Below are 25,922 nucleotides of genomic sequence, written 5' to 3' on the forward strand. Positions count from 1 at the left end.
AAACCACGACGAATACATCACAATAGGCTAAGGGAACATAACCCAATCGAAAAGAATCGAAAAACATTAAAGATCACGAAATTTGCAAAACCCGAGCCCCGGGCCCACTTCTCGAATTCCAGAAAATTTTACATCAACGGATTCCTTATCTCACCACGAGTCTATACATATAAAGAATACCAAAATCAGAGTCCAAATGACCCCACAAATCCCAATTTTTGTTCTCTTAAGTTTCAAGCCCTAAACCACCATTTTTGCCCATTAAGTACTTGAGTTTTCAGCTCTAATCCATGTATTTACACCATAAAATCGTGTTTTAAGTCCAAGAATCCATACCTTATCGAAACCCCTTGAAATCTCTCTTCAAAATCGCCCACAATCCTCTAAGTCCGAGGTTAGAAATGAGAAACCCTTAAAAATTCGTGAAGAAGACCAATTAAATATTCTGCCCAGTCATTACCGCTTCTGCGGTCATCCTTTCGCTTCTGCGACTATCGCTTCTGCGGAAAATAACTTCACACCCCAAGCCGCATTGCGGTCTAAAAGTCACATCTGCAACTCCACTCCGCATCTGTGGTCCAGCCTAGCCTTGCCCTTTTCCGCTTCCGCGACTCCCACGCCGCATATGCGATACCGCTTCTGCGGTTCCAATTCCGTAGAAGCGGAAATACCAGAAGCAGCAGGCCTGCAATTTGCACAAGTCCAAAACTCATCCCGATAGCCATCCAAAATCACCCTGAGGCCCCCGGGACCTCAACCAAAAATACCAATACATCCTAAAACGTTATTCAAACTTATTCCAATTATCAAAACACCTCAAACAACACCAAAACCATCAAATTACGTCGAATTCAAGCCTAAGTTCTTCTAAAACTTTGGAAACACGCATTCGATCAAAAACCCAACCAAACGACGTCCGAATGACCTGAAACATTACACACACATCCCAAATCACTTAACGAAGCTACAGCAACTCTCAGAATTCCATTCCGACACTTGGATCAAAATCTCACCTATCAACCGGAATTTGCCAAAATACTAACTTCGCCAATTCAAGCTTAATTCTACACCGGACCTCCAAAATCACTTCCGATCACACTCCTAAGTCACAAATCATCTAATGAAGCTAACCAAATCATAAAAAATCCGATCCGAGCTCATATACAAATAAGTCAACTCTCGGTCAAACCTTTCAAATTCAAAACTTTCAACTAAAACTGTTCTTTCAAATTCATTCCAAATCTTCCTGAAAACCAAAACCAACGATCTACATTAGTCATAATACATAACACGCGGCAAGTCATGCCTGAGAACTGGCGATCAAAGTGCAAAAGTTCAAAACGACCGGTCAGGTCGTTACATCCTCCCCCACTTAAACACACGTTCGTCCTCGAACGTACCCAGAGCTGTGCTAAAAGCCAACCAATTGTTGAATAACCTTACCATGCATATACCCGAGGGTGATCCCACGTCACCCTATCTCACATTGGTCCGACAACACATTTTAACTATAATTACACAATCCAGTCCAGCCTATAAATCATACAACCACATTCCACTTTCCGAAATCATATATACACAAGATCAGAACCTCACTTCTTTATTCATAATAAGCCCGAACCTTCTGTAATAACCCATACCTGCAACCTCAGGTTCAACCATATGATATACCATCTAACTCAAACACTCGAAACGATAACTTCTATTCACAGTAGCTGCACATAACAACCGAAGATCGATAAGAAACCTCTTATCAACTAAAGCCTCATTCCGACACTTTCACATACTGCCAATGATAAAGGAAACACGCAATAAATCATAACCATTTCTCAGGTCAACCATTCATGAAGTCACTTCCCTTTTGGCTAATACCACAGCAGATTTCCGAGCTGAACCTCGATATTATCCTTCCAACAAGCTGAAATCAAATCCGATCGTATTCATTAATGACCCCAACGATCACCTCGAATCCAACACACCACTCTGGTGACATGACACATCAATACCGGCCTAAGCCACAACTTGTATAATTCGCCCACCAATAAGAAACGGTCTGGATATACTCAAATCATAAAAATGACCCCAAACGAAAGAGCTGTACCTCAAGCTCATCAGTACCATCACAACACAAAGCTAAGACCCTGTCTCACATCATAGAAATAGAACACATGAATCCACCCTGAAAGGTCATATCCCCACGTAGCCTCGCTACAATGCGTGATCCTATCCAAACACTGCTACACATGGAACACCTCAAGTCACTATGCTCAAAATCGACAGCCACACACAATTTCATGTTTGGAACCAAAGCAAATCATTACACCCACGGTGAAACAAATAACATACGCCACGCAAACCGATAGGACACAACCGATACGCCGTTCAGTAAGCAACGCTCAATTACTCTTCCCGCTCGAATTCCACTAGGAGACCCCAATTGAACCGCACCACATGTGCCTATAACCAGCAATTACAACACAGAAAGGTAACTCATAGATTTCCCCAGATAACTAATAAGCTCAATAGCGGTCGAATCAACCTATCCCTCAACAATACAATTCGGGGCCAACCAAACCAACTCAAACTAGAACACGCATCCATACTGGCCTGCCAACGAACACTTTAACAAGGAAGTCTGAAGCTGTTCCTTCCACTACTATAACTCCTGCCGGAGCCATACAATACGGTGCCCGGCACCAAATCAATTCCGAAACCCACAACCTCGCCCAGCGACATGCTCGGCCACAAGAAACATATCCGAAGTACCTCAACACCGGAACTAAATCAATGACAGAACCTCTACACTGATATCCATCACGAAGGCCCAATTAAGAAAGGCAGTCCTTCCCAGCCGTCCGCTGGGTCTTTAAAATATAACCACTCTGCTAGAACATAATCCGATGCACCTCGCCACTCAACCCGTGGAATTTCCAGCATAGCCCATAGCGTAATAGTCCAGAATAACCCAACACTAAGGCAACCAGTCTGAATTCCAACATCAGATCCACACTCTAAGATACCAGCAAATAAAGATCCACTCGAGTCTCCAAATCTCGGTAGTCACTAAACAGTGCCGATACACGCGAACCACAACCACAACGTAGCCTGAACATGAGAACTCCCGATCTCCAACTCCGTATAGCACACGAATCATCGTACCTAATCCCAATTTCGCCGTCCGACGGCATACCACACCTTAAATACCCCATCATTCCACGACAGATACTCTAAAATTTCCCTGTGCCACCAAGCAAACCCGAATATCACCAGTCGCTCTAACAAGAAAGTGCCGCAATACTACCGAAGTGTCATCAACTTAATCACATTACCCTTTTTCTGAACATATACTATCGTCAAATCACTTCCAATTAGAAATATCATTCCCTTAACTATCTGAGGCTACCCGCTGCTCAAGAGTTTATGAACTTCCTTTCAGAATTGAATTGTAACCTAGCACACGGCAGTCTCGGTCCTCCACAACATACCGCATATACCATACCATCCAAGGAAAACATGAAAACTTTTATCTCCCTTCCGAAGCACAGACATCTACGTACTCAACTAGTCAAGAACTTTCCATTGGTCCCATCAAGAAGAAATGTCACTACACATACCATGCTCCGCATGCCCATAGAAAATATACATCTCCAAACTGCGGTAAAGACCATCAAGAACTCTCTGAATTCCCTTTGCACAAATCAGACCTGCCAGGACTGAATCCTTCTAACTAGGCCAAGCTAAGCAAGCCATCAAAACCCAAGAGCATTGCTGCAAAATACCTGTAAGGACTCATTACCTCGAACACATACAAAGAATTAATCATATCCTTACCATACCGATTCGGTCTACTATCAAGCTATTCCATCTATCTAATTTCCCTTCTGATCCATCATCAACTTGATATTCCCTCTTGCTGTAGCACCATAATGCCTTAACCCAGGCTTACCACACGAGACCCAAGCATAAGACCACACTGTCTAAGACCCATGAGCCACTGAATACTCTCTCAAATATTCCCAGAAACACCACATTCCAGAATACTTTACTCTGAAGAACTTCCTGCGAATCTAAATCCGTTACCTTTACTTTCCTAATACCGATACATAGAATCCCATAATTAACATAAAAAAACCACAAGTCTTGGCCTCTTCCAATGAAAACACAGTCTCTAACCACATACACAACCTTAAGATACCCGATTGTTCCCTGTAGAATCTTGAACACATTAGAACCATTCTCGAAAGTCATTCACTCTTTATTCAAACTGCAACTTACCTGACCTAACGAACAGAACCACCCGTGCCTCATTGGCACTCCGACACCGCAGAATGAAATCCTTATCCCAATACAACCCAGCAACTTCCCGCTCTATGCACCGAGCATTCTTTACCAATAACCACTTAAGACATCCCGTGATTTTTCTTACTCTATGAAGCATAATATAACCTCGTCAACATTTTTCCTTTACTCGAACCATCCTCGGTCTCTATTTCCGCAAGCCATAACTGATTCACTCGCACGCCTTGGATTGGAACCAACATAGCACCTAACCGTGCAATCAACTAATCAACAGACTCCCCCACTTGGCTCGGAGCCATAGATCAAAATACACTCGATAACTCATAACACTTATACTCCATTGATGCCACAATACCATAGTGAGATTAAACTCAATCATTTATAAGTTTGTGAAAACACAAATCATCTAGTACTGTAAATCTTCTACAAATCTCGCATTCATCCCCGCAACAGTTAAGCCCACTCTCTTAAGCGACCCGAAATTTCAAATTTCAACACGTACTTTTCAATTACACATGAGATCTTCTAACATACACATAGGGATCACACCACTTCAGAACACTCCGCAGGAGATAACCCACCTGCTTCGCCTCAATATAACATTTCTGTATACCTTCCACCGTCATAAACTATCCATAGTCACTTAGTCTTCCTGAGTCTGAACTCATACCGCAACATGGATTTTACTTCACTCACAACCAGAAAACATGAAAATATCCTTCACACGCTCATAGCTCGGGGCTATACCTCAAATCACGATGGAATTCAAACACCTAATAGTTCTCTTATCATCCAGCAGACCTTCGTCGTCACTTCCAAGTCACGTAAATACATCTCGCAGTACTAACATACTCGTCACATGGCTATCCAGCCGTCACTTCCACTAATAGGGACAACACCGAACATATAAGTTCAAAAAACTTACTCACACAATCAACACCTCGGTGTAGGGGTGGATATCGGTCGATTCAGTTCGGTTATGAATGTTATCGGTTTAGCATATCGGTTATTGACTTACAAATTTGATAAACCGATAACTGAACCGATAAGATATTGATTATCGGGTATCGGATAATCGGTAATCGATCATTATTGATTCGGTTATCGGTTTACCCGATAAGATAACTCAATCTAGAGTTAAGTAAAAAAAAGAAGACAATTCACTAGAGTTAAGCAAAAAGGAGAAGAATTCACATATATACTACCCATTTCTGCGTTCTTTCTAGTGGCCACAATTGGATTAATATTAATTCTTCAACAATATTTGTCTAAATACATTAATAATAAAACAAAGTAGTAGCAATTTCACCTTAAAACTAACAAGTCCAAACATATAGTACTAACAGTTCAAATTCAAGTTAACAAGAGAACAACTACTCAATCCTTATAGACTTCACCAAAAAATCAGTGGATAAATACTAATCAAACTGCAACAATTCCCACAAAATGTTTCAAGGAATTAGTTGCCTCCTCCGATATGATAACAACAATAGTTGATTTAGAATTTTTATTTCACACAATACATGCACTTCCACAAGCGTTGAAGCCCTCAAACAACCCAAGATAAACTGGATGTTGTTTGTCAAATGCCTAACCTGGAAAAGAAACCATAGAGCAATCCCTATATGAAGATGAATTTTGTTATAGAAATTAAAAGCCTAATGTATAAGACAAAAGACTTACGCTAGGAGTAACTAGTAAGGTCTATGAAGAATGAAGATAAAGCAACTGAAGAATGCGGCTGAGAAAGAATAGGAGAGAATGAATTGAAGCCCTAGCATATGTATATACTTAAGGATAAAGTCATAATTTTATTAATACTTATTGGGTTATCGGTTAACCCATTAACAAATTAGCAAACCGAGGCCCGAACCGATAAAACAATAGTGAAAAAATTCTAAATAATTACCGAACCGTTAAACCAATAACCCAATACAGATAACCCACTAAATAATTAACAGTTCGGGTTATCGGTTTTACCCGATATAGGCCCAGCCCTACCTCGGTGCTCAAGCCATAGGCAAAGATCCGGCCTCAAGTCCTTCAGACTGGCCCAACATCAACTCACAGAAATCACATCTCGCCCCTCGATCGGGGAATCACAAGCCATCAACGCACATCTGATACTGAGCGATCAAGGCACATCTGATACTAAGCGCTCATGCGCGCATACGAACGCGTGGAAGGAATTTCAAGAGTTTCTTTTCAAGCTGAATCAAGGACGCACGATAAGAATTCAAGAATGTGAAGTTTTCCTAAAGGTTCTGCAGCCTCTCGAGGATAAATACAGACGTCTCCATACTGATCTGCGAGACTCTACTAAACCTGCTCATGACTCGTGAGACCTAGTAACCTAGGCTCTGGTACCAACTTGTCACGACCCAAACCCCGCTCCGGTCGTGATGTCGCCTCTTGTGAAGACAAAGCCAGCCAGACCATTTCAGAACACCACTTTTAAGCAGTTAAACAGTTCAATAACAGCTCAAATATGATTTGATGATATTAATTAGCTGAAGTACAACCCAACACGACCCTAATCAGGGTGTCACAAGTCACGAGCATCTATTAGAGTGTGAATACAGTTCTACAAGGCCTAAAAATAAATACTCGAAACAGGAATAATGAACAAAAGGGAGAGAAGCGGCGCTGCGAACGCTGACAGTCACCTCGCTAAACTCCTATAGCTCTACCTTCAATCAGCCAAAACCCGCTACCGGGTGAATAAATACCTGCATCTGCACACGAGGTGCAGGGAGTAAAGTGAGTACTCCAACTCAGTGAGTAATAAAGGTAAATAACAACTGAGCAGTAAGAAATCACGTAAGCAACCAACATGCTGTATAGAAGCAGAGTACAATCCTTTGAGAAAGCAGTAAATTGTAAAAAATCTTTAGAAAAACCTCTTGGCTCAGTATAAACCTCTTTTGAAAATAGTCTTTTCAACAGTTGCGAAATAATTTCAAAGCAATTACTGCCGATATGCACAGAAATCCGTCCCTCGGGCACAAATACCATAGTATAACAAGTAAAAGCTAGTAAGTATGCAAAATGAGCACATAAAAACTCGCCCCTCGGGCAATATCTCAAAAACAGTACCAGCCCATCGGGCTCACTCTCAGAACACTCTCAGAACAGTATCATATAGTAACCGCTGCGGCGTGCAGCCCGATCCATTTATCGTCGACGGCGCTCACTGGGGGTGTGCAGACTCCGGGAGGGGCCCCTTACGGCCCAAGCGCAATATCAAGCCACCTCGTGGCATATAAAATAAGGCCCGAAAGCCTTCTACATCGCTCAAAAGGCCTGAAAGCTTCCTCACATCATCCACAAGGCCTTGAAGCCTCCTCACATCACTCACAAGGCTTGAAAGCCTCCTCACATCACTCTCAAGGCCTGAAAGCCTCCTCACGTCACTCAAGCCACCTCATGGCATATAAAGTATCTCAGGCCCTCGGCCTCATATCACTCAGTATATCCTCACATATGGCCCTCGGCCTCACTCAGTCCGAAAATCATCACAAGCCCCTCGGGCATTTGTAAAGCAGTAGTTCTCAGCCCAAAATATCATTTAAGTTTCAAATCTGAGTAAAAATTGGCTGAGTTTGTAAAACAGGAGATATCAACAGGACTGAGTTCAAATAACACGTCAAAACAGTGAGGAAACAGTGATAAATTCCCCGAAGGGTTCAAATAATTGGCACGAATCCCAAATATGGCAATCAGCCCAAATCATGATAATAACAAATAAGTTTCAGTCAAAATACGCGGTAAAATTATCAATCGGGACGGACCAAGTCACAATCCCCAACGGTGCTCTACCTCATGTTCGCTATCCAGCGTGCAAGTCACCTCAATATAGCACTACGGTGTGCAATCCGGGGTTTCAAACCCTCAGGATATCATTTACAATCATTACTCACCTCAAGCCGGCCAAAATCCTAGCTCGCTATGCCCTTGCCTCTCCAATCGGCCTCCTCGCGCGTCGAATCTGATCAAAACCACAACGAATACATCACAATAGGCTAAGGGAACATAACCCAATCGAAAAGAATCGAAAAACATCGAAAATCACGAAATTTGCAAAACCCGAGCCCCGGGCCCACTTCTCGAATTCCAGAAAATTTTACATCAACGGATTCCTTATCTCGCCACGAGTCTATTCATATAAAGAATACCAAAATCGGAGTCCAAATGACCCCACAAGTCCCAATTTTTGTTCTCTTTAGTTTCAAGCCCTAAACTACCATTTTTGCCCATTAAGTACTTGAGTTTTCAGCTCTAATCCATGTATTTACACCATAAATCGTGTTTTAAGTCCAAGAATCCATACCTTATCGAAACCCCTTGAAATCTCTCTTCAAAATCGCCCACAACCCTCCAAGTCTGAGGTTAGAAATGAGAAACCCTTAAAATTTCGCGAAGAAGACCAATTAAATATTCTGCCCAGTCATTACCGCTTCTGCGGTCATCCTTTCGCTTCTGCAACTATCACTTCTGCAGTTCCTCCCTCCGCTTCTGCGGAAAATAACTTAACACCCCAGGCCGCATCTGCGGTCTAAAAGTCGCATCTGCGACTCCGCAGATACGGTCCCTACTCCGTATCTGCGGTCCAGCCTAGCCTTGCCCTTTTCCGCTTCCGCGACTCCCATGCTGCATATGCGATACCGCTTCTATGGTTCCAATTCCGCAGAAGCGGAAATACCAGAAGCAGCAGGCCTGCGATTTGCACAAGTCCAAAACTCATCCTGATAGCCATCCGAAATCACCCCGAGGCCCCGGGACCTCAACCAAAAATACCAATACATCCTAAAACGTTATTCAAACTTATTCCAATTATCAAAACACCTCAAACAACACCAAAACCATCAAATTACGTCGAATTGAAGCCTAAGTTCTTCTAAAACTTTCGAAATGCGCATTCGATCAAAAACCCAACCAAACGACGTTCGAATGACCTGAAACTTTACACACACATCCCAAATCACTTAACGAAGCTACAACAACTCTCGGAATTCCATTCCAACCCTCGGATCAAAATCTCACCTATCAACCGGAATTCGCCAAAATACTAACTTCGCCAATTCAAGCCTACTTCTACACCGGACCTCCAAAATCACTTCCGATCACACTCCTAAGTCACAAATAATCTAACGAAGCTAACCAAATCATAAAAACTCCGATCAGAGCTCATATACAAATAAGTCAACTCTCAGTCAAACCTTTCAAATTTAAAGCTTTCAACTAAAATTGTTCTTTCAAATTCATTCCAAATCTTCCTGAAAACCAAAACCAACGGTCTACATTAGACATAATACATAACACGGGGTAAGTCATGCTTGAGAACTGGCGATCAAAGTGCAAAAGTTCAAAATGACCGGTCAGGTCGTTACACACCCATAGTCAATTTAGCCCTAAAATACAAGACCTATCAATTACCCACACTAGGGTTGAGCCACAACCCTAGCTGATGGGTTTAGCTACTCATAATTAAAGAAGAAAAACAAGAAATAGATGAAGAACAATTCATATTAATTAATTACTAAGATAAAATAGAAGATTCAGTGTTAAAATGAAGATAAAATTGCCCAAAATAGCTAACAGAACCGAAGTCACGAGTGCAACTACTAGTCAAATCTATCTGCTTTACCTAAAAATGGAAAAGAAGCTATTTATACTAAGCTGATAATTCTGGAAAAAAATGCCCCTACGGGGTTAGTGCGGACCGCGCAAAATGGACTACGGTCCACACTAGGTCTTTGGACTTGACAAAACTGCTCTCTGAACCTAGGCATTGCGGACCGTAGAGAATGGACTGCGGCCGTGGAGGCTTCTAGTGCGGTCCACATTAAATGGAGCGCGGACCGCATTGGCTTGATACTGGGAAATTGCAACTCTCTGATTCTCCTTACTGCAGACCGCAGAGAATGGACTGCGGCCGCGTTGATCTCAGTGCGGACCGCACAAAATAGTAGTGCGGCCTCACTGCCTCTTTGCCTGGAAATCATGCTCTCTGAATCTCCCCAGTACGGTCCGCACAGGCCTTGTTCTTCCTGAGCTTTGTCTTGTCTTAGTGCTTGTGCAAGTTTCACTCCCTTTGAGCTGATCTTTGACATCTTGTCACTTTGTTGATCAAACCTGCAATCAAGCACAACTTGTGAGCCTTTTGGGACTATTTTGTACGAATTTCCAATCAAAACATAAGCAAGAAGGAGTATAAAATGTATTAAAATCACTAGTTATCAACTCCCCCAAACTTAAGCTTTTGCTTGTCCTCAAGCAAACAAAGTAAGACCCACTCCTTAAGGGAAAATCCAAGAAAATTCAGCTGATCTAAAGTAACCTCAACTAGCCTCAACTGGGACTAACAATTGCCCTTAATACACATGAATCATTAACAACTTTTACTCTTTGAAACACCATGGATTAAGTGCGACACAAGAGCATCAAGAGTTGACTCAACACATCAAAGAACTCTTTTCTATTACTTCGGTCATTGTGGAACCCAAACTCACACATCCTCAACTCTCCCTAAGCAAACCTCACCTTTAGAATAGTGGCACTCAGAACAAGGTCAATGGAAGTTCACTCATCTCTCTCAATAAAAAGTCACGAATCCGGCTCTAGGTACCATATGCTTGCCCCTTATGTGAGTATCCACTAATGTAAGCTTCATTCAACTCAAGACCATATAGGGCTTTTGCGGAGACGTTGTGAAGGCTTTTGGTTCAGGGTAGGAAATGCTTTGGTCTAAGTAGGTTCCATCTTCCTTTAAGCACTTATTTTGATTCGTTTGGCACACATTCTCTTGACTCTTTGAGTCCTTTCAATTCTTTCTAAGGGGTTAGAGAGACACACTGTCACTCTTTCTTATGCATTTCAAACTTTTTCTCCTTTTTCAACTTTCCACACCTTTCATTCTTTGCTTTTCTTGAATCCCTTTTTATTCTTTTTCACATTGAACATTCTTTTTGTCTTTTTGCTTTTCTTTCTTTTTATTGCCTTTCCTTTTCTTCATTTTTATGCCTTTTTACCACTTTGTTGCAATCCTCGTGTCTCCCCCCAAACTTATACTTTTTCCATGTGCTAAAGGAAAGATCGGGTGCCAAGAGAGGGTATCTTTTAAAACGGGTATAGGCTTGTATCATGGTTCTTGAAGGAAAAAGGTCTAAGGCTCAAAAGGGTTGACTAGGGATCTTATCACTGGTAGGTTGTGGATGTGTTCAAACTATCATTTGGAACAAGGAGAGCCTATAATCATGTCAAGTCAAAATTCACTTAGGATTTCGCCTCAACAAACATTCAGGGCAAGTTCTAGACCAATGGCTCGGGACTTGGACTTACCAAGCGATTACTCACCACACAAGCTATGAGATTGCTAAAGACACAGAGTCGGGGGCCCACAACGACCTTAGATAATATTTGAGCCCACAATGGTCCCGAAAAACCACTTGATGATTATCGGTCAACACAAGGGTCTCAAGGTCACGACTTTCACCATCCTAAACACAACAATTTGTTATTGACCATAAGATCAAAGGCAAATGTGCTAGGCCCAAGTGAAGCTTTGCTTGAGGCACCTTTACTACTAACTACTACTAAACACAAAAAAAACGGACTCAAACCCTTAAGAAGGTTGTCACGCCATCTATCATTGGGAAGATCCACCCGGTTCACACAACACTCCACCTTTGGAAAGAACCGTGGCATTAAGAAAACCAAAGGCTTATTGCTAACTTTCTAAACAAGAAGCTACGAATCACAAATAAGAAGCTAAGAACAAAAAATTTGCGGAAAGTAAAATGAATATATACAAGAGGGGATTTGTCGAATATACAATAGATGGGATGAATATCTACAATGTAACATAACTTTATATACAGACCTAATGTAAAATAAAAGTGTGAGAAATGTAGCGAAATGTTAAAAATATATACAAACCAAAGATGAAAAATAAAGAAAGCATAAAAAGTATCAAATATATACAGTCATCCAAATGAATCCATGAAACAAAAAGTAGGGCCTACCTCCTCAGATGAAAGCTGGCATTGTCCCCAATGCCAACTAAACAAAATAAGCATGAAAAGAGAAAGGAAAAAGGATATAGGGACTCCCTATGGCCTGTCTGTCTGCATGGGCTCCTGAGTGGTCCTAGGGTCCTCACTGTGCTCAGGAACCTCAGACTGGTTCCCGGTGGTCTGCTGCTGGGACCTGGGCCTGGACCTGGACAGGCTCCTGAAGTGCATCCTGCGGCTGACTGGATGAAGCCTCTGGTGGGTCGGCCAACTGGATGACTGCATCAATAGATCTGGGAATCATCCTCCTTCTCTTGGGAGGCCTCTAAGAGTGCTCCGGCTGGGGATCAGCTGCTGGTACTGGGTCCTGGAGCAATAATTCTAAAGGCAACTGATCTGCCTTCAGTCTATCAACATCAGCTCTCAGCTCCTTCACAGACTCCTTGGAGGCCCGTGTTTTTCTCAGCATCAAGCTCCTTGAGAGCCTTGCTATGTGAAGCAACTGCATCAGTAAGAACCTTCTGAGTGTCGAGGATTTTCTTCTGGTTGTCTATAATCTCTTTGAGAGCATCCTCTATTGACTGGGGAACCTGTGGAGGTGGAGGTGCCGATTGAGCCTCTACCGTAGTGGTCAAGATGGAAAACTTGGATGACGCAGTCTGCATCCAGTTGTTGATACTAAGAAGTGCCTGGCTCAGTCGGTGGGCAGTGATAGGATGAGCACGGGAAGATGGAATCTCCGGGTCCGCTGAGGTGGATAGACTAGGAGGGATAGTAGTGGAAGTAGAGGCAGGCTCAGCAGGGGTCACTACCACAACTGGCTCTTTAGACTGGCCAATTGGAGCAGTAACCGTACTCTTGAAGTTCTTGCTCTTGGGGTTATCATCCCCCTGCATGCTGTACGAAGAAAATAGGGCCTTCGCTTTGACCTTGATGTCGAAAGGCCTCTTTTCCACTTTCAGATCCCGGAAGTACATAGTGAGAAAACTGGGGAACGGGTAGTTTCTGTCATGCTCAGCACCCACAATTGAAATTATTCTCGACATCACATTCCCCACATTGATTGGGTACCCCGCCATGATCGAAGCCACCAACACTGCCCGGTGAAGAGGGAGGGTGTTGTCATGAGTAGTCGGGTCCAGTCTGCTGCACACAAATGTTTCCCACCCTTTTGCCTCGAAGTTCAAACTACGTCTCAGAATCTTGACGCCCGCAGTCAACCAATCAGGGGTGGTACCCGGGATTGCCAGGTATTGTGCCAACCATGGACGAACCTCCTTACCCAATTCCATTTTTGCCATGTATAGGGACTCATCCTCCTCATCAAAGCCAAGGTAATCGTTGATCGTCTTCCCATCAAATAACACCTTCAAATTCCGCACCTTGGTCACCTTTGTACCCTTTTTCATGTGGGCAACGTTGGCATATAATTCTTTGACCAAGTGCTCATTGGCATCCACAGAATCAGACAAAAAGTGCGCCCAGCCAATTCACTCACTAAACTGCCTCCTCACACTGGGGTTGTGAGGTAGCAAGTCTCTATCTATGAAACTCCTCTCCGGGATCAACTTCTTCACCGGCCACCATTCCCTGAATTTATGGTATGCTACTTCACTGACGAACCGGTCTTGCCACACCTCCGGGTTCCTAGTTCTAGCAATACCCCCCACCTGTGGTTCACCTCCTTCTCCTACTTCTTCTTCTCCCCCTACTTCCTCCTCAGCACCTACTGCACCCTCTCCAGATAATGAAGCTGTGGGAGAGCTGGAGTATTCCTCACTACCTTCACCTGGGCCCTCAGACGACCCAGAAGAAATATTCACTGACGCTTGGGCAGTGGGGGATGCTGGAGGTGTGTCTCTTAGCCTGAACCTCTCCGGCCAGTCAGGGATGTGTGTTGGTACTGAGTCTGAAGATATCTCCAGGGAAGGCTCGTACTCACTCCCCGAGGGGTGGGAAGCAGCTCTATCAGCAGCTTTATCAATTTTCTGGTCCTTTTAATATTTTCCCGGACTTGGGGATTGAGTTTTATCATTTTCTGCTTCCCTCCCCGGGAGGATTCTCCTTTGCCCGGTTGTTTAGTGATTTTACCTCGTTGTTTCACCATTTTCTGCAAACACAATTCAATTGAACTTGCTAGTATCAGTTGCAGTAGTTAAGAACGGAGTTGCACAATCAGGAAAGAAAAATGCAGAAATGTTGCAGAAGTCACACAGTGCGGACCGCACAAAATGTTGTGCGGCCGCACTGGGGTCACCGCGGACCGCACAAAATCAACCGCGGTCCGCACAGAGGTAGGGGTCAGACTACCCACTCTCTGTATCTAGGCAGTGTGGACCGCACAAAATGTAGTGCGGCCGCAGTACTTGAGGTTCAGCAATCAAAAGTTCATCAATGCGGTCCGCACAAAATGGTACTGCGGACCGCACAAGGGCACCGCGGACCGCACAAAAACGATTGCGGTCCTCACCGAGTGCCCAGTTATGGCATTAAATTAGGGTTCCATGTATTTTTTATTTTAAGCCCAAATTTACACCTAATTAGTGTCCCTACATGTTTTACCCATTGATTGTAACTACCTAGGTCTACATTAATCAAAAAATTAACTACCCTAATCTAAATAATTGAAGAAACTACGGGAAGCATAGAGAGAGAAGAAAGAAAAAACAAAAGTTAAAGGAGATTAACAAAAGTAAATAACTAAAAAGAAGGTAATGGTACCAGATGTGAGATGAAATGCAGCTACTCAGTTCTAAACAGTCAATTACAAGCAACAGGAAAGGATGAACAGTGTTCCAAGGCTTCTGAGATGCAAAGATTCGAAAAGTATAAAAGGTGGGCCTGAAGGACTATTTATAGAAAAAAACCCTGGGGCCCAGCTTACCTACCCTAGTGCGGACCGCACAAAATGTACCGCGGTCCGCACTGTACAAAAAATTGCAAGCTTGAGGAGGCAACACACTGCAGTCCGCACAAAATAGACTGCGGGCCGCAGTGGTCCACTGCGGACCGCACAAAATGTAGTGCGGACACAGTGGCAAATTTCAGAGAGTTGTATTTTTACTCTTTCTTCAGTGCGGTCCACACAGAATGGACTGCGGCTGCACTGATAACTTCAGAGACCTGATCATTTTTTTCCCACTATGTCCTGCATTGCATCAACACAATCCAGTAACATCTCACAACCAGTTAGCCCAAAAATTAATCCTACACTACAATGAAAATCAAATAAATAAAATAAAAAGAAAAAGAAAAAGAAAAACACATGGTTGCCTCCTAAGAAGCGCCTGATTTAACATCGCGGCACGACGCAAGTTACCATCATATCATTTGAAATGAAGGAGTGCCACCACGTGGCTGTCATCAATTTTTCCAAGATAATGCTTGACCCTATGCCCATTCACTCTAAAAACTTCCCCACTTTTGTTCTTTAAATCAAGGGCACCAAACGGGGTCACATACACTACTTCAAATGGTCCGCTCCACTTTGACTTTAGCTTTCCCGGAAACAACCATAACCGAGAGTTGAACAAGAGCACCAAATGACCTATTCTAAACTCCTTGCCATGAGCATATTTGTCATGAAGTTACTTCATCTTGTCCTTGTACAAGGACGAACTGGAGTAGGCATGGAATCGAAATTCATCAAGTGCATTGAGTTGCTCCACCCGAAGATTTGCAGCCACATCCCAATCAAGGTTCAACTTTCTCAAGGCCCACATGGCCTTATGCTCTAACTCAACCGGTAAATGGCAATCTTTCCCGAACACCAACCGATACGGATACATACCAATCGGAGTTTTGTAATCAGTCCTATACGCCCATAAAGCATCATCCAGCACTTAGACCAATCGGTCCTATTTGCATTGACTGTTTTAGACAGTATATTCTTGATTTCCCTGTTGGACACTTCAACCTGGCAACTTGCTTGGGGATGATAAGGAGTAGACACTTTGTCGTTGACACCATAGTTGTCAAGCAAGGTGTCAAAAGCTCTATTGCAAAAATACGATCCTCCATCACTAATAATTGCACGAGGAGTGCCAAACCTTGCGAAAATGCTCTTCTTTAGAAATGCAACCACACCTAGCTTCATTGTTGGGCAAAGGCATAGCCTCGACCCATTTTGAGACATAATCAACCGCTACAAGAATGTAGGTGTTTCCGCACGAGCTTACAAATGGGCCCATGAAATCGATACCCCATACATCAAAGATATCCACTTCTAGAATGGTGTTTAAAGGCATCTCATCTTTCTTCAAAATACCGCCCGCTCTTTGACATTGGTCACACCTTTTCACTAAATCACTTGCATCTTTGTACAAAATTGGCCAATAAAATCCACAACTTAGAACTTTCGAAGTTGTCCTCGCCCCTCCATGATGGCCACCATAGGGGGAGGAATGACAAGCCTCTAGGATGCGAAATTGCTCCTCCTCAGGTACACACCTCCGGATCACTCCGTCGGTGCAAATCTTGAACAAGTATGGCTCATCCCAATAGAAGTCTAAACTATCCCGTTTGAGCTTCTTCCTTTGGTTAGAAGAGAGCTCACACGGGATGATGCCCGTCACAAGGAAATTAGCAGTATCCGCAAACCATGGCATATCATCATCGATACAGAAAGTAGCTGCTCATTGGGAAATGATTCATTGATCTCAAGGCCATCACACAACCTTCCTTCTTCCTCCAAGCGGGACAAATGATCCGCCACTTGGTTTTCGCTACCTTTCCGGTCCACAATTTCCAAATCAAACTCTTGGAGTAATAAGACCCATCGCATCAATCTAGCTTTGGAGTCTTTCTTTGTCATCAAATACTAAGAGCTGCATGATCGGTGTGCACTATGACTTTGGCTCCCATAAGATATGGCCGAAACTTTTCCATTGCGAACACAATAGCCAACAATTCTTTCTCTGTCACCGTGTACTTCCTTTGAGCCTCATTCATTGTCTTGCTCGCATAGTACACTGGATGAAATATTTTGTTCACTCTTTGACCCAAAAATGCCCCAACCGCAACATCACTCGCATCGCACATAAGCTCGAAAGGCAAGCTCCAATTGGGTGCGGTAATGATCGGGGTGGTGATCAACTTTTTCTTGAGAAGTTCAAAGGCTTGTATACATCCCTCATCAAACACGAACTTTGCATCCTTTTCTAGCAGCTTGCACAATGGATTCACTACCTTCGAAATGTCCTTGATAAATCGCCGGTAGAACCCCGCATGCCCAAGAATACTTCTAACCCCCTTGACAGAAGTGGGGGGAGGAAGTCTTGAAATCACCTCAATTTTGGCTTTGTCAACCTCAATACCACTCTTTGAAATTTTATGACCCAACACTATGCCCTCCTCAACCATGAAGTGGCATTTTTTCCAATTTAGCACAAGATTGGTGTTTTCACACCGGGCCAACACTCTATCCAAATTGTTCAAACACTCGTCAAATGAATCACCCAGAACACTGAAGTCGTCCATGAAAACCTCCAAAATATCTTCCACCATATCAGTGAAAATGGCCATCATACACTATTGGAATGTTGCCGGTGCATTGCACAACCCAAAGGGCATCCGAGAGAAAGCAAAGGTGCCATATAGACAAGTAAAGGTTGTCTTTTCCTGATCCTCTGGAGCTATCAAAATTTGATTGTACCCCGAATAACCATCCAAGAAACAATAGAAGGCTCGCCCAGCAAGACGATCAAGCATTTGGTCAAGGAAAGGCAATGGGAAGTGATCCTTGCGGGTCACCTTGTTCAGCTTGCGGTAGTCCATGCACACCCTCCATCTAGTCACTGTCCAGATTAGAATAAGCTCATTATTAGCATTGGTCACCACGGTCATACCACCCTTCTTCGGCACACACTGCACCGGTGAAGTCCATGAGCTGTCAGAGATAGGATACACCACGCCGGCATCTAACCACTTGATCACCTCCTTTTTCACAACTTCTTGCATTGCCTCGTTCAGCCTCCTTTGATGTTCCAAGGAGGGTTTTGCATCATCTTCTAGAATAATCTTGTGCATACAGAATGTGGGGCTTATCCCCCGAATATCAGCTAAAGTCCATCCAATTACCTTTTTCTGGTTTTTGAGCACCGCCAATGTGGCACCTACCTACATGTTAGTAAGACAAGAGGAAAGGATAACTGGTAAAGTTGAATTAGGGCCTAAGAATTCATACCTAAGGTGTGGAGGCAATGGCTTCAACTCCAACACCGGAGGTTCCTCAATTGAAGTCTTTCTATTTTCAAGATCCAAAGAGAGTTTCCTAGGCTCATAAGAATAAGATCCCATTCCATGTAAAGCATTCACGCACTCTACTCGGCCCTCATCATCATTGACATCAAGATTCAACAATACGGCCTCCAAAGGGTCCTCCACATTGATCATTGCACTGGTATCATCAATTATCACAGTCGTGACAAGATCCACAAATGAACACACTTCTGTACAATTGGGTGCTTCATTGACTTGCACACATGAAAGATGACCTTTTCATCACCCACCCTGAAATTGAGTTCCCCTGCTTCCACATCCACTAGAGCCTTCCCCGTAGCAAGGAAAGGTCTCCCTAATATGATCGGGACCTCATAATCTACCTCACAATCCAAGATCCCAAAATCAGCTGGCAAGATAAATTTGTCCACCCGGACGAGCACATCATCAACAATACCCAATGGTCGCTTCATTGATCTGTCTGCCATTTGCAATCGCATGGAAGTTGGCCTCGGTGGCCCAATACCCAAAGTCTTGAAAATTGAGTAGCGCATTAAGTTTATGTTTTCCCAAAGATCAAATAAAGCTTTAGCAAAGTCCGCACTCCCTATAGTGCAAGGGATAGTGAAAGCAGCGGAGTCCTCTAATTTTGGAGCCATTGAGTGTACTATAGCACTAACTTGGTGGGTCATCTTGATAGTTTCACAATCCATGGATCTTTTCTTTGTCACCAAAATCTTTCATGAATTTAGCATAGCCCGGCATCTGCTCTAAAGCCTCTACCAAAGGAACATTAATGGATAAGCTCTTCATCATGTTAATGAACTTTCTGAACTGATTCTCATTTTTCTGCTTGGCTAGCCTCTAAGGATAAGGTGGAGGTGGCCTAGGCAAGAGTGCCTTGGCTTTTGGCACAGCCGGCTCTGGCATGTCTATTACGTGCTCCCTCGACGGGTTCGCGTCATTTTGTGTTTCCACCTCGGCATCTTGAATATCAATCCTTACTTCTTGATTCACATGCTCATCAACCACATTCTCAAACACCAAAGGAACTTCATCTTCTTGCAACTCAACTTCCTCACCTAAAACTTGCTTTTGTTTGGAGGCATTCACATCACCGCCTTGTCCACTCCTAGTGGTCACAACCATAACATGATTGTTCCCGCCCTTCGGGTTCACTACCGTATCACTTGGTAGAGCACCCTTAGGGCGTGTATTTAAAGACTGAGAGATTTGGCCTAGTTGCACCTCCAAATTTCTAATGGTATGTGAGAAGCCNTAAGTTTATTATTAGCATTGGTCACCACGGTCATACCACCTTTCTTCGGCACACATTGCACTGGTGAAGTCCATGAGCTGTCAGAGATAGGATACACCACGCCGGCATCTAACCACTTGATCACCTCCTTTTTCAAAACTTCTTGCATTGACTCGTTCAACCTCCTTTGATGTTCCAAGGAGGGTTTAGCATCATCTTCCAGAATCATCTTATGCATATAGAATGCGGAGCTTATTCCTCTAATATCAGCTAGAGTCCATCCAATTGCCTTTTTCCGCTTTTTGAGCACCGCCAATATGGCATCTACCTGCATGTTAGTAAGACAAGAGGAAAGAATAACTGGTAAAGTTGAATTAGGGCCTAAGAATTCATACCTGAGGTGTGGAGGAAATGGCTTCAACTCCAACACCGGAGGTTCCTCAATTGAAGGCTTTGTTGGAGGAGTCTTTCTACTTTCAAGATCCAAAGAGAGTTTCCTAGGCTCATAAGAATAAGAGCCCATTCCATGTAAATCATTCACGCACTCCACTCGGCCCTCATCATCATTGACATGAAGATTCAACAATACGGCCTCCAAAGGGTCCTCCACATTGATCATTGCACTGGTATCATCAATTATCACAGCCGTGACAAGATCCACAAATGAGCACACTTCTGTACAATTGGGTTGCTTCATTGACTTGCACACATGAAAAATGACCTTTTCATCACCCACCCTGAAAAAGAGTTCCCCTGCTTCCACATCCACTAGAGCCTTCCCCGTAGCAAGGAAAGGTCTCCCCAATATGATCGGGACCTCATAGTCTACCTCACAATCCAAGATCACAAAATCTGCTAGCAAGATAAATTTGTCCACCCGGACGAGCACATCATCAACAATACCCAATGGTTGCTTCATTGATCTATCTGTCATTTGCAATCGCATGGAAGTTGGCCTCGGTGGCCCAATACCCAAAGTCTTGAAAACTAAGTAAGGCATTAAGTTGATGCTTGCCCCTAGATCACATAAAGCTTTAGCAAAGTCTGCACTCCCTTTAGTGCAAGGGATAGTGAAAGCACCGGGATCCTCTAACTTCGGAGCCATTCGATGTACTATAGCACTAACTTGGTGGGTCATCTTGATAGTTTCACAGTCCATGGATCTTTTCTTTGTCACCAAATCTTTCATGAATTTAGCATAGCTAGGCATCTGCTCTAAAGCTTCTACCAAAGGAACACTAATGGATAAGCTCTTCATTATGTCTATGAACTTTTTGAACTGATTCTCATTTTTCTTCTTGGCTAGCCTCTGAGGATAAGGTGGAGGTGGCCTAGGCAAGGGTGCCTTGGCTTTTGGCACAACCGGCTCCGGCATGTCTATTACGTGCTCCCTAGACGGGTTCACGTCATTTTGTGTTTCCACCTCGGCATCTTGAATATTGATCCTCACTTCTTCGTTCACATTTTCATCAACCACATTCTCAACCACCAAAGGAACTTCATCTTCTTGCAACTCAACTTCTTCACCCAAAACTTGCTTTTGTTTGGAGGCATTCACATCACCGCCTTGTCCACTCCTAGTGGTCACAGCCATAACATGATTGTTCCCGCCGTTCGGGTTTACTACCGTATCACTTGGTAGAGCACCCTTAGGGCGTGTATTTAAAGACTGAGAGATTTGACAGGTTGACCTCCAAATTTCTAATGGAAGTATTGTGAGAAGCCAATTGAGCATCCGAATCCGCATTCTTCTTCATCATTTGTTCGAACATCATTTCAATTCTACCCATTTCATTGTTGGATGTACTAGGACCCTGGGATGGAAAAGGTGGCGGATTGCTCGGTTGTTGGTACATTGGGGGCCTTTGAAATCCTTGCCCCTGATTTCCTTGGTTATTGTTCCATCCACCCTGTTGGTTGTTGTTGTTTCCATCCCCAATGGTTGTTGTTGCCCCAGTTTCCCTGATTGTTCTGGTTGTTATTTTGATTTCCCCAATTGTTGTTCCCTTGTTGTTGATTGTTCCAGTTATTGTTGCCTTGTTGTTGGTTTCCCCAATTGCCCTGGGATCTCCATTGTTGTTGTTGGTTTGAAGAATTCCCTCTTTGGCCTTGGTAATTATTCACATATTGCACCTCTTCGTTCTGCCCATCATAACAATCATCTTGGAATCTACCACAACCATTGTCAAATTGATCCGAATTCCCTTGGTTCTGTTGACCTCTCTGCCTTCTATTGTTCACAAGCATGTTAACACCCTCCATGGCATTTACTTGGCGAGGATTCTGAACTTGTTGCAACTGTGCCTTTGCTAATTGGTTCATTGTTGTTGTAAGTTCTGCTATAGCCTGACCATGGTCATGTAGTTCCTTATGCAAATGAGTGACCGTGGGGTCACCCTGTGGCACATTGGCTCTACTTTGCCAAGCGGAGGATATGTCAGCCATTTCATCCAGAATAGCACAAGCTTCATCATAAGGCAGCTTCATGAAATTTCCCTCAGCCAATTGATTCACTATGCACTGATTCGTTGTATTGATGCCCCGATAGAAGGTCTGTGGTATCATTGCCTCTGTCATATCATTGTTGGGGCATTCTTTCACCATAGTTCTGTATCGCTCCCAAATCTCGTGCAATGGTTCAGTAGGTTCCTGCTTGAAGGCTAAGATCTCATCTCGTAGTGCTGCCATGTGTCCCGGTGAGAAAAATTTGGCAATGAACTTATCCGCCAACTCATCCCAAGTTGTGGTAGAATGGTTGGGAAGTCGCTCAAGCCAATCCAGTGCTTTCCCCCTAAGTGAGAATGGGAAAAGCCTCAATCGAAGTGCATCCTCGGACACATTGGTTTGCTTACTCCCCCAACAGGTATCCACGAACCCCTTGAGATGTTTGTACGTATTCTGAGTGGGAGCACCTGTGAAATACTCACGCTGCTCCAATAATGTCAGCATCACGTTGGTTATTTGAAAATTGCCCGCCCGGATCCGGGGCGGAACAATAGCACTCGCATAGCCTTGGTTGGGAAGAACTCTAGGAGCCACTCCTGGAGGTGGAGGAGGAGGGTCTGGGACGTTCTCATTTGCATTGGCCTGGCGGCCTCTACGTTGTCCTTGAGGTACAAGAGGCACCTCATCCTCTCCAATGTCATCTACCTCCTCCCCTGCATTCACATTTCCAAGAGGGTCATTAGCATTTAATGCCATTTTGTACCTGACGTATTGACATAAACAAATTAGTAATAAGGAAGGAAAGAAGAACAAAACACAAATCTATCAGGATAGATAGCCAAAACCGTTAGCTCCCAGGCAACGGCGCCAAAAAGTGGTCGCGTCCTACTCCGCACTACTAATTAAGTAGCGAGAGAGGGTCAGAGCAGCTTTTACCCAATTTAGGGTCGGGATCGATATCCACAAAGAGCTAGAAGTTGCAATCGAGTATATATCTAGTGTAGAGTTGCGTATGTGTTCCAAATTACGCTTCTAAACATTTTTGGGGTTTTGTTTTACTTCTACTATTTATCAAACAACAAATGGTAAATGCAACTAAATTAAGCTAAGAATTATAATGTTGTGGGTTATTCAAATGGTTTAAAAGGCACTAGGGTAGTGACTTCCGCCTAGGTGGTCAATTGACGGGTGCTTGAGTCTAGGGCACATTTGACATATTTGGGGAGTATGATATAACTGTTGCACGACATTACCTACTCTACACCTCTCGGTGGTTTGAGTGATCTTTCCCAAATTGACTTTCTCAAGACCAATTGGGTATGCAAGTTTGCACAAGAAACTAGGGTTCAAGTCGGGTATCACTCTCTCGAGGTTTAACCCTTTAATTGGGGCTATCAATCTCTTGAGTACACCCCAATTCCTTGTTGGACCAAATTTCGGAGACTTAGGCACTCTTTCTCAAGAAAAGCTTAAGTCAAGTCGACACAAACTAGTGTTTGCAACCACTAATTCAGAAATTAACCATGAAATTTGCCCAAATAACAAACACCCATAGTCAATTTAGCCCTAAAATACAAGACCCTTCAATTACCCACACTAGGGTTGAGCTACAACCCTAGCTGATGGGTCTAGCTACTCATAATTAAAGAAGAAAAACAAGAAATAGAAGAAGAATAATTCATATTAATTAATTACTAAGATAAAATAGAAGATTCAATGTTAAAATGAAGATAAAATTGCCCAAAATAGCTAACAAAACCGAAGTCACGAGTGCAACTACTAGTCAAATCTATCTGCTTGACCTAAAAATGGAAAAGAAGCTATTTATACTGAGCTGACAATTCTCGACAAAAATTCCCCTACGGGGTTAGTGCGAACCGCACAAAATGGACTGCGGTCCGCACTAGGGCTTGGACTTAACAAAACTGCTCTCTAAACCTGGGCATTGCGGACTGTAGAGAATGGACTACGGTCGCGGAGGCTTCTAGTGCGGTCCGCATTAAATGGATCGCGGACTGCATTGGCTTGACACTGGGAAATTGCAACTCTCTAATTCTCCTTACTGCGGACCGCAGAGAATGGATTGCGGCCGCGTTGATCTCAGTGCGGACCGCACAACATGGTAGTGCGGCCGCACTGCCTCTTTGCCAGGAAATCATGCTCTCTGAATCTCCCCAGTGCGATCTGCACAGAATGTAGTGCGGCCGCACTAGCCTTGTTCTGCCTGAGCTTTGTCTTGTCTTAGTGCTTGTTCAAGTTTTACTCCCTTTGAGCAGATCTTTGACATCTTGTCACTTTGTTGATCAAACCTGACATCTTGTCGCTTTGTTGATCAAACCTGCAATCAAACACAACTTGTGAGCCTTTTGGGACTATTTTGTACGAATTTCCAATAAAAACATAAGCAAGAAGGAGTGTAAAATGTATCAAAATCACTAGTTATCAGATGTGAATTATACCTATGTGGAAGGGAGGTCATGAAAGAGATAGAAGATGTGATGCGAGATTTTAAGGTAAGTAAGGTAAATATGAACAACTTACGAGATACTCAGATGCAGAAGATTGTGAATAATCCATACGTTGGATAGAAGGCTAGAAGCACGGGAATTCAGTATCCAGGAAGGATTGCGGTGTCATCAGTGGCATATATTCCAACCTATGGTTTCTAGGTATCACGAGATCTAGTTAAGCGAGTAAAGAAGAGTTAGTGACGATGTGATGTCTCACTTGATGTTCCAGAATAACATAAGAAATCTGTGGCGCAAACAAGTTGATGGAAGGTTGCAAGTAGTATAAAAAGTTATGTGTAGGTCGTAAGCTAAAGTGTGGTAGAGCAACAAGGTTTTAGGAAGACATGAGTAAGGATAAGAAAAGTCAAGTGAGAAGGTGACGAAAGTGGATAAGCCCTCGGGATTAAGCCTGTGAAAACAAGAGAGCTGATGGGTTCTCTAAGTTATAGAAAGCTCAGTATAGCCTAAATGAACTCAAAAGTGTCTAAGACTAGTAGCATTTAGAAGAGATGGAATGCTGCCCTGGTAGTAGGATAAGGGTGTAACTATGATAGATAAAGGATGAAATTTGGGCCTTCGACTGAGTAATGATTTGAAGAAAAAAAGAAGAAGAGAGATTTCATGAATAATACCCACGTAAGGTGAATCACATTGGGATACTATGAAATACGATTATGTAAATTACTCCACATGTTCCCCGATGAGACATGAGCCCTAGCGGTAGTGTTACATAAAAGGTCAAGCTATCAGTGGTAAGTTAAGATCAACATTAAGGTGAATCAACAATGGATGGACACAAGTCATAAAATATGAGATGAGATTAGGCCGTCATTCTTAAGATGAATAGTAATGAGGAAGCGTTGAAGGACTTAGATTTATACATATAGGATAAGCAACAAAAGTAACCCGGAGTTTGGTAGCGCGATAAATCGAAGTAAGAGTTATGGTATAGTATGACCTACTTAGATGAAGTAAAGTCATACGGATGGATAACTGGGTCTATGAAATAAGATATAGCAATATTCATAAGTTCAACAAAGTACCGAGCGAAGGACTTCAGTATACCTATAAATGCCCAAAGGGACATCTTGTCAAGCTCTGTATATGTTTACAAGTAAGGCCTCAAATTGGATAAAAGTTGGAGGAAAAAGGAGAGAAGAGTCGCATACGTGCATTTAC

General features: G+C 43.2%; 1 protein-coding gene across 1 annotated transcript in view; it reads left to right on the forward strand.

The window, feature by feature from the left end:
* Nucleotides 1-12,590, forward strand: part of LOC109229910 — a 34,426-nt gene extending 21,836 nt beyond the window's left edge. Inside the window, exon 12 of the mRNA XM_019395456.1 lies at nt 12,528-12,590. Within this exon, the coding sequence (XP_019251001.1) occupies nt 12,528-12,590 (63 nt within the window). The remainder of the gene's footprint in view (nt 1-12,527) is intronic.

This window comes from Nicotiana attenuata, chromosome 7 (assembly GCF_001879085.1).
Source record: "Nicotiana attenuata strain UT chromosome 7, NIATTr2, whole genome shotgun sequence".
NCBI classification, from domain to species: Eukaryota; Viridiplantae; Streptophyta; class Magnoliopsida; order Solanales; family Solanaceae; genus Nicotiana; species Nicotiana attenuata.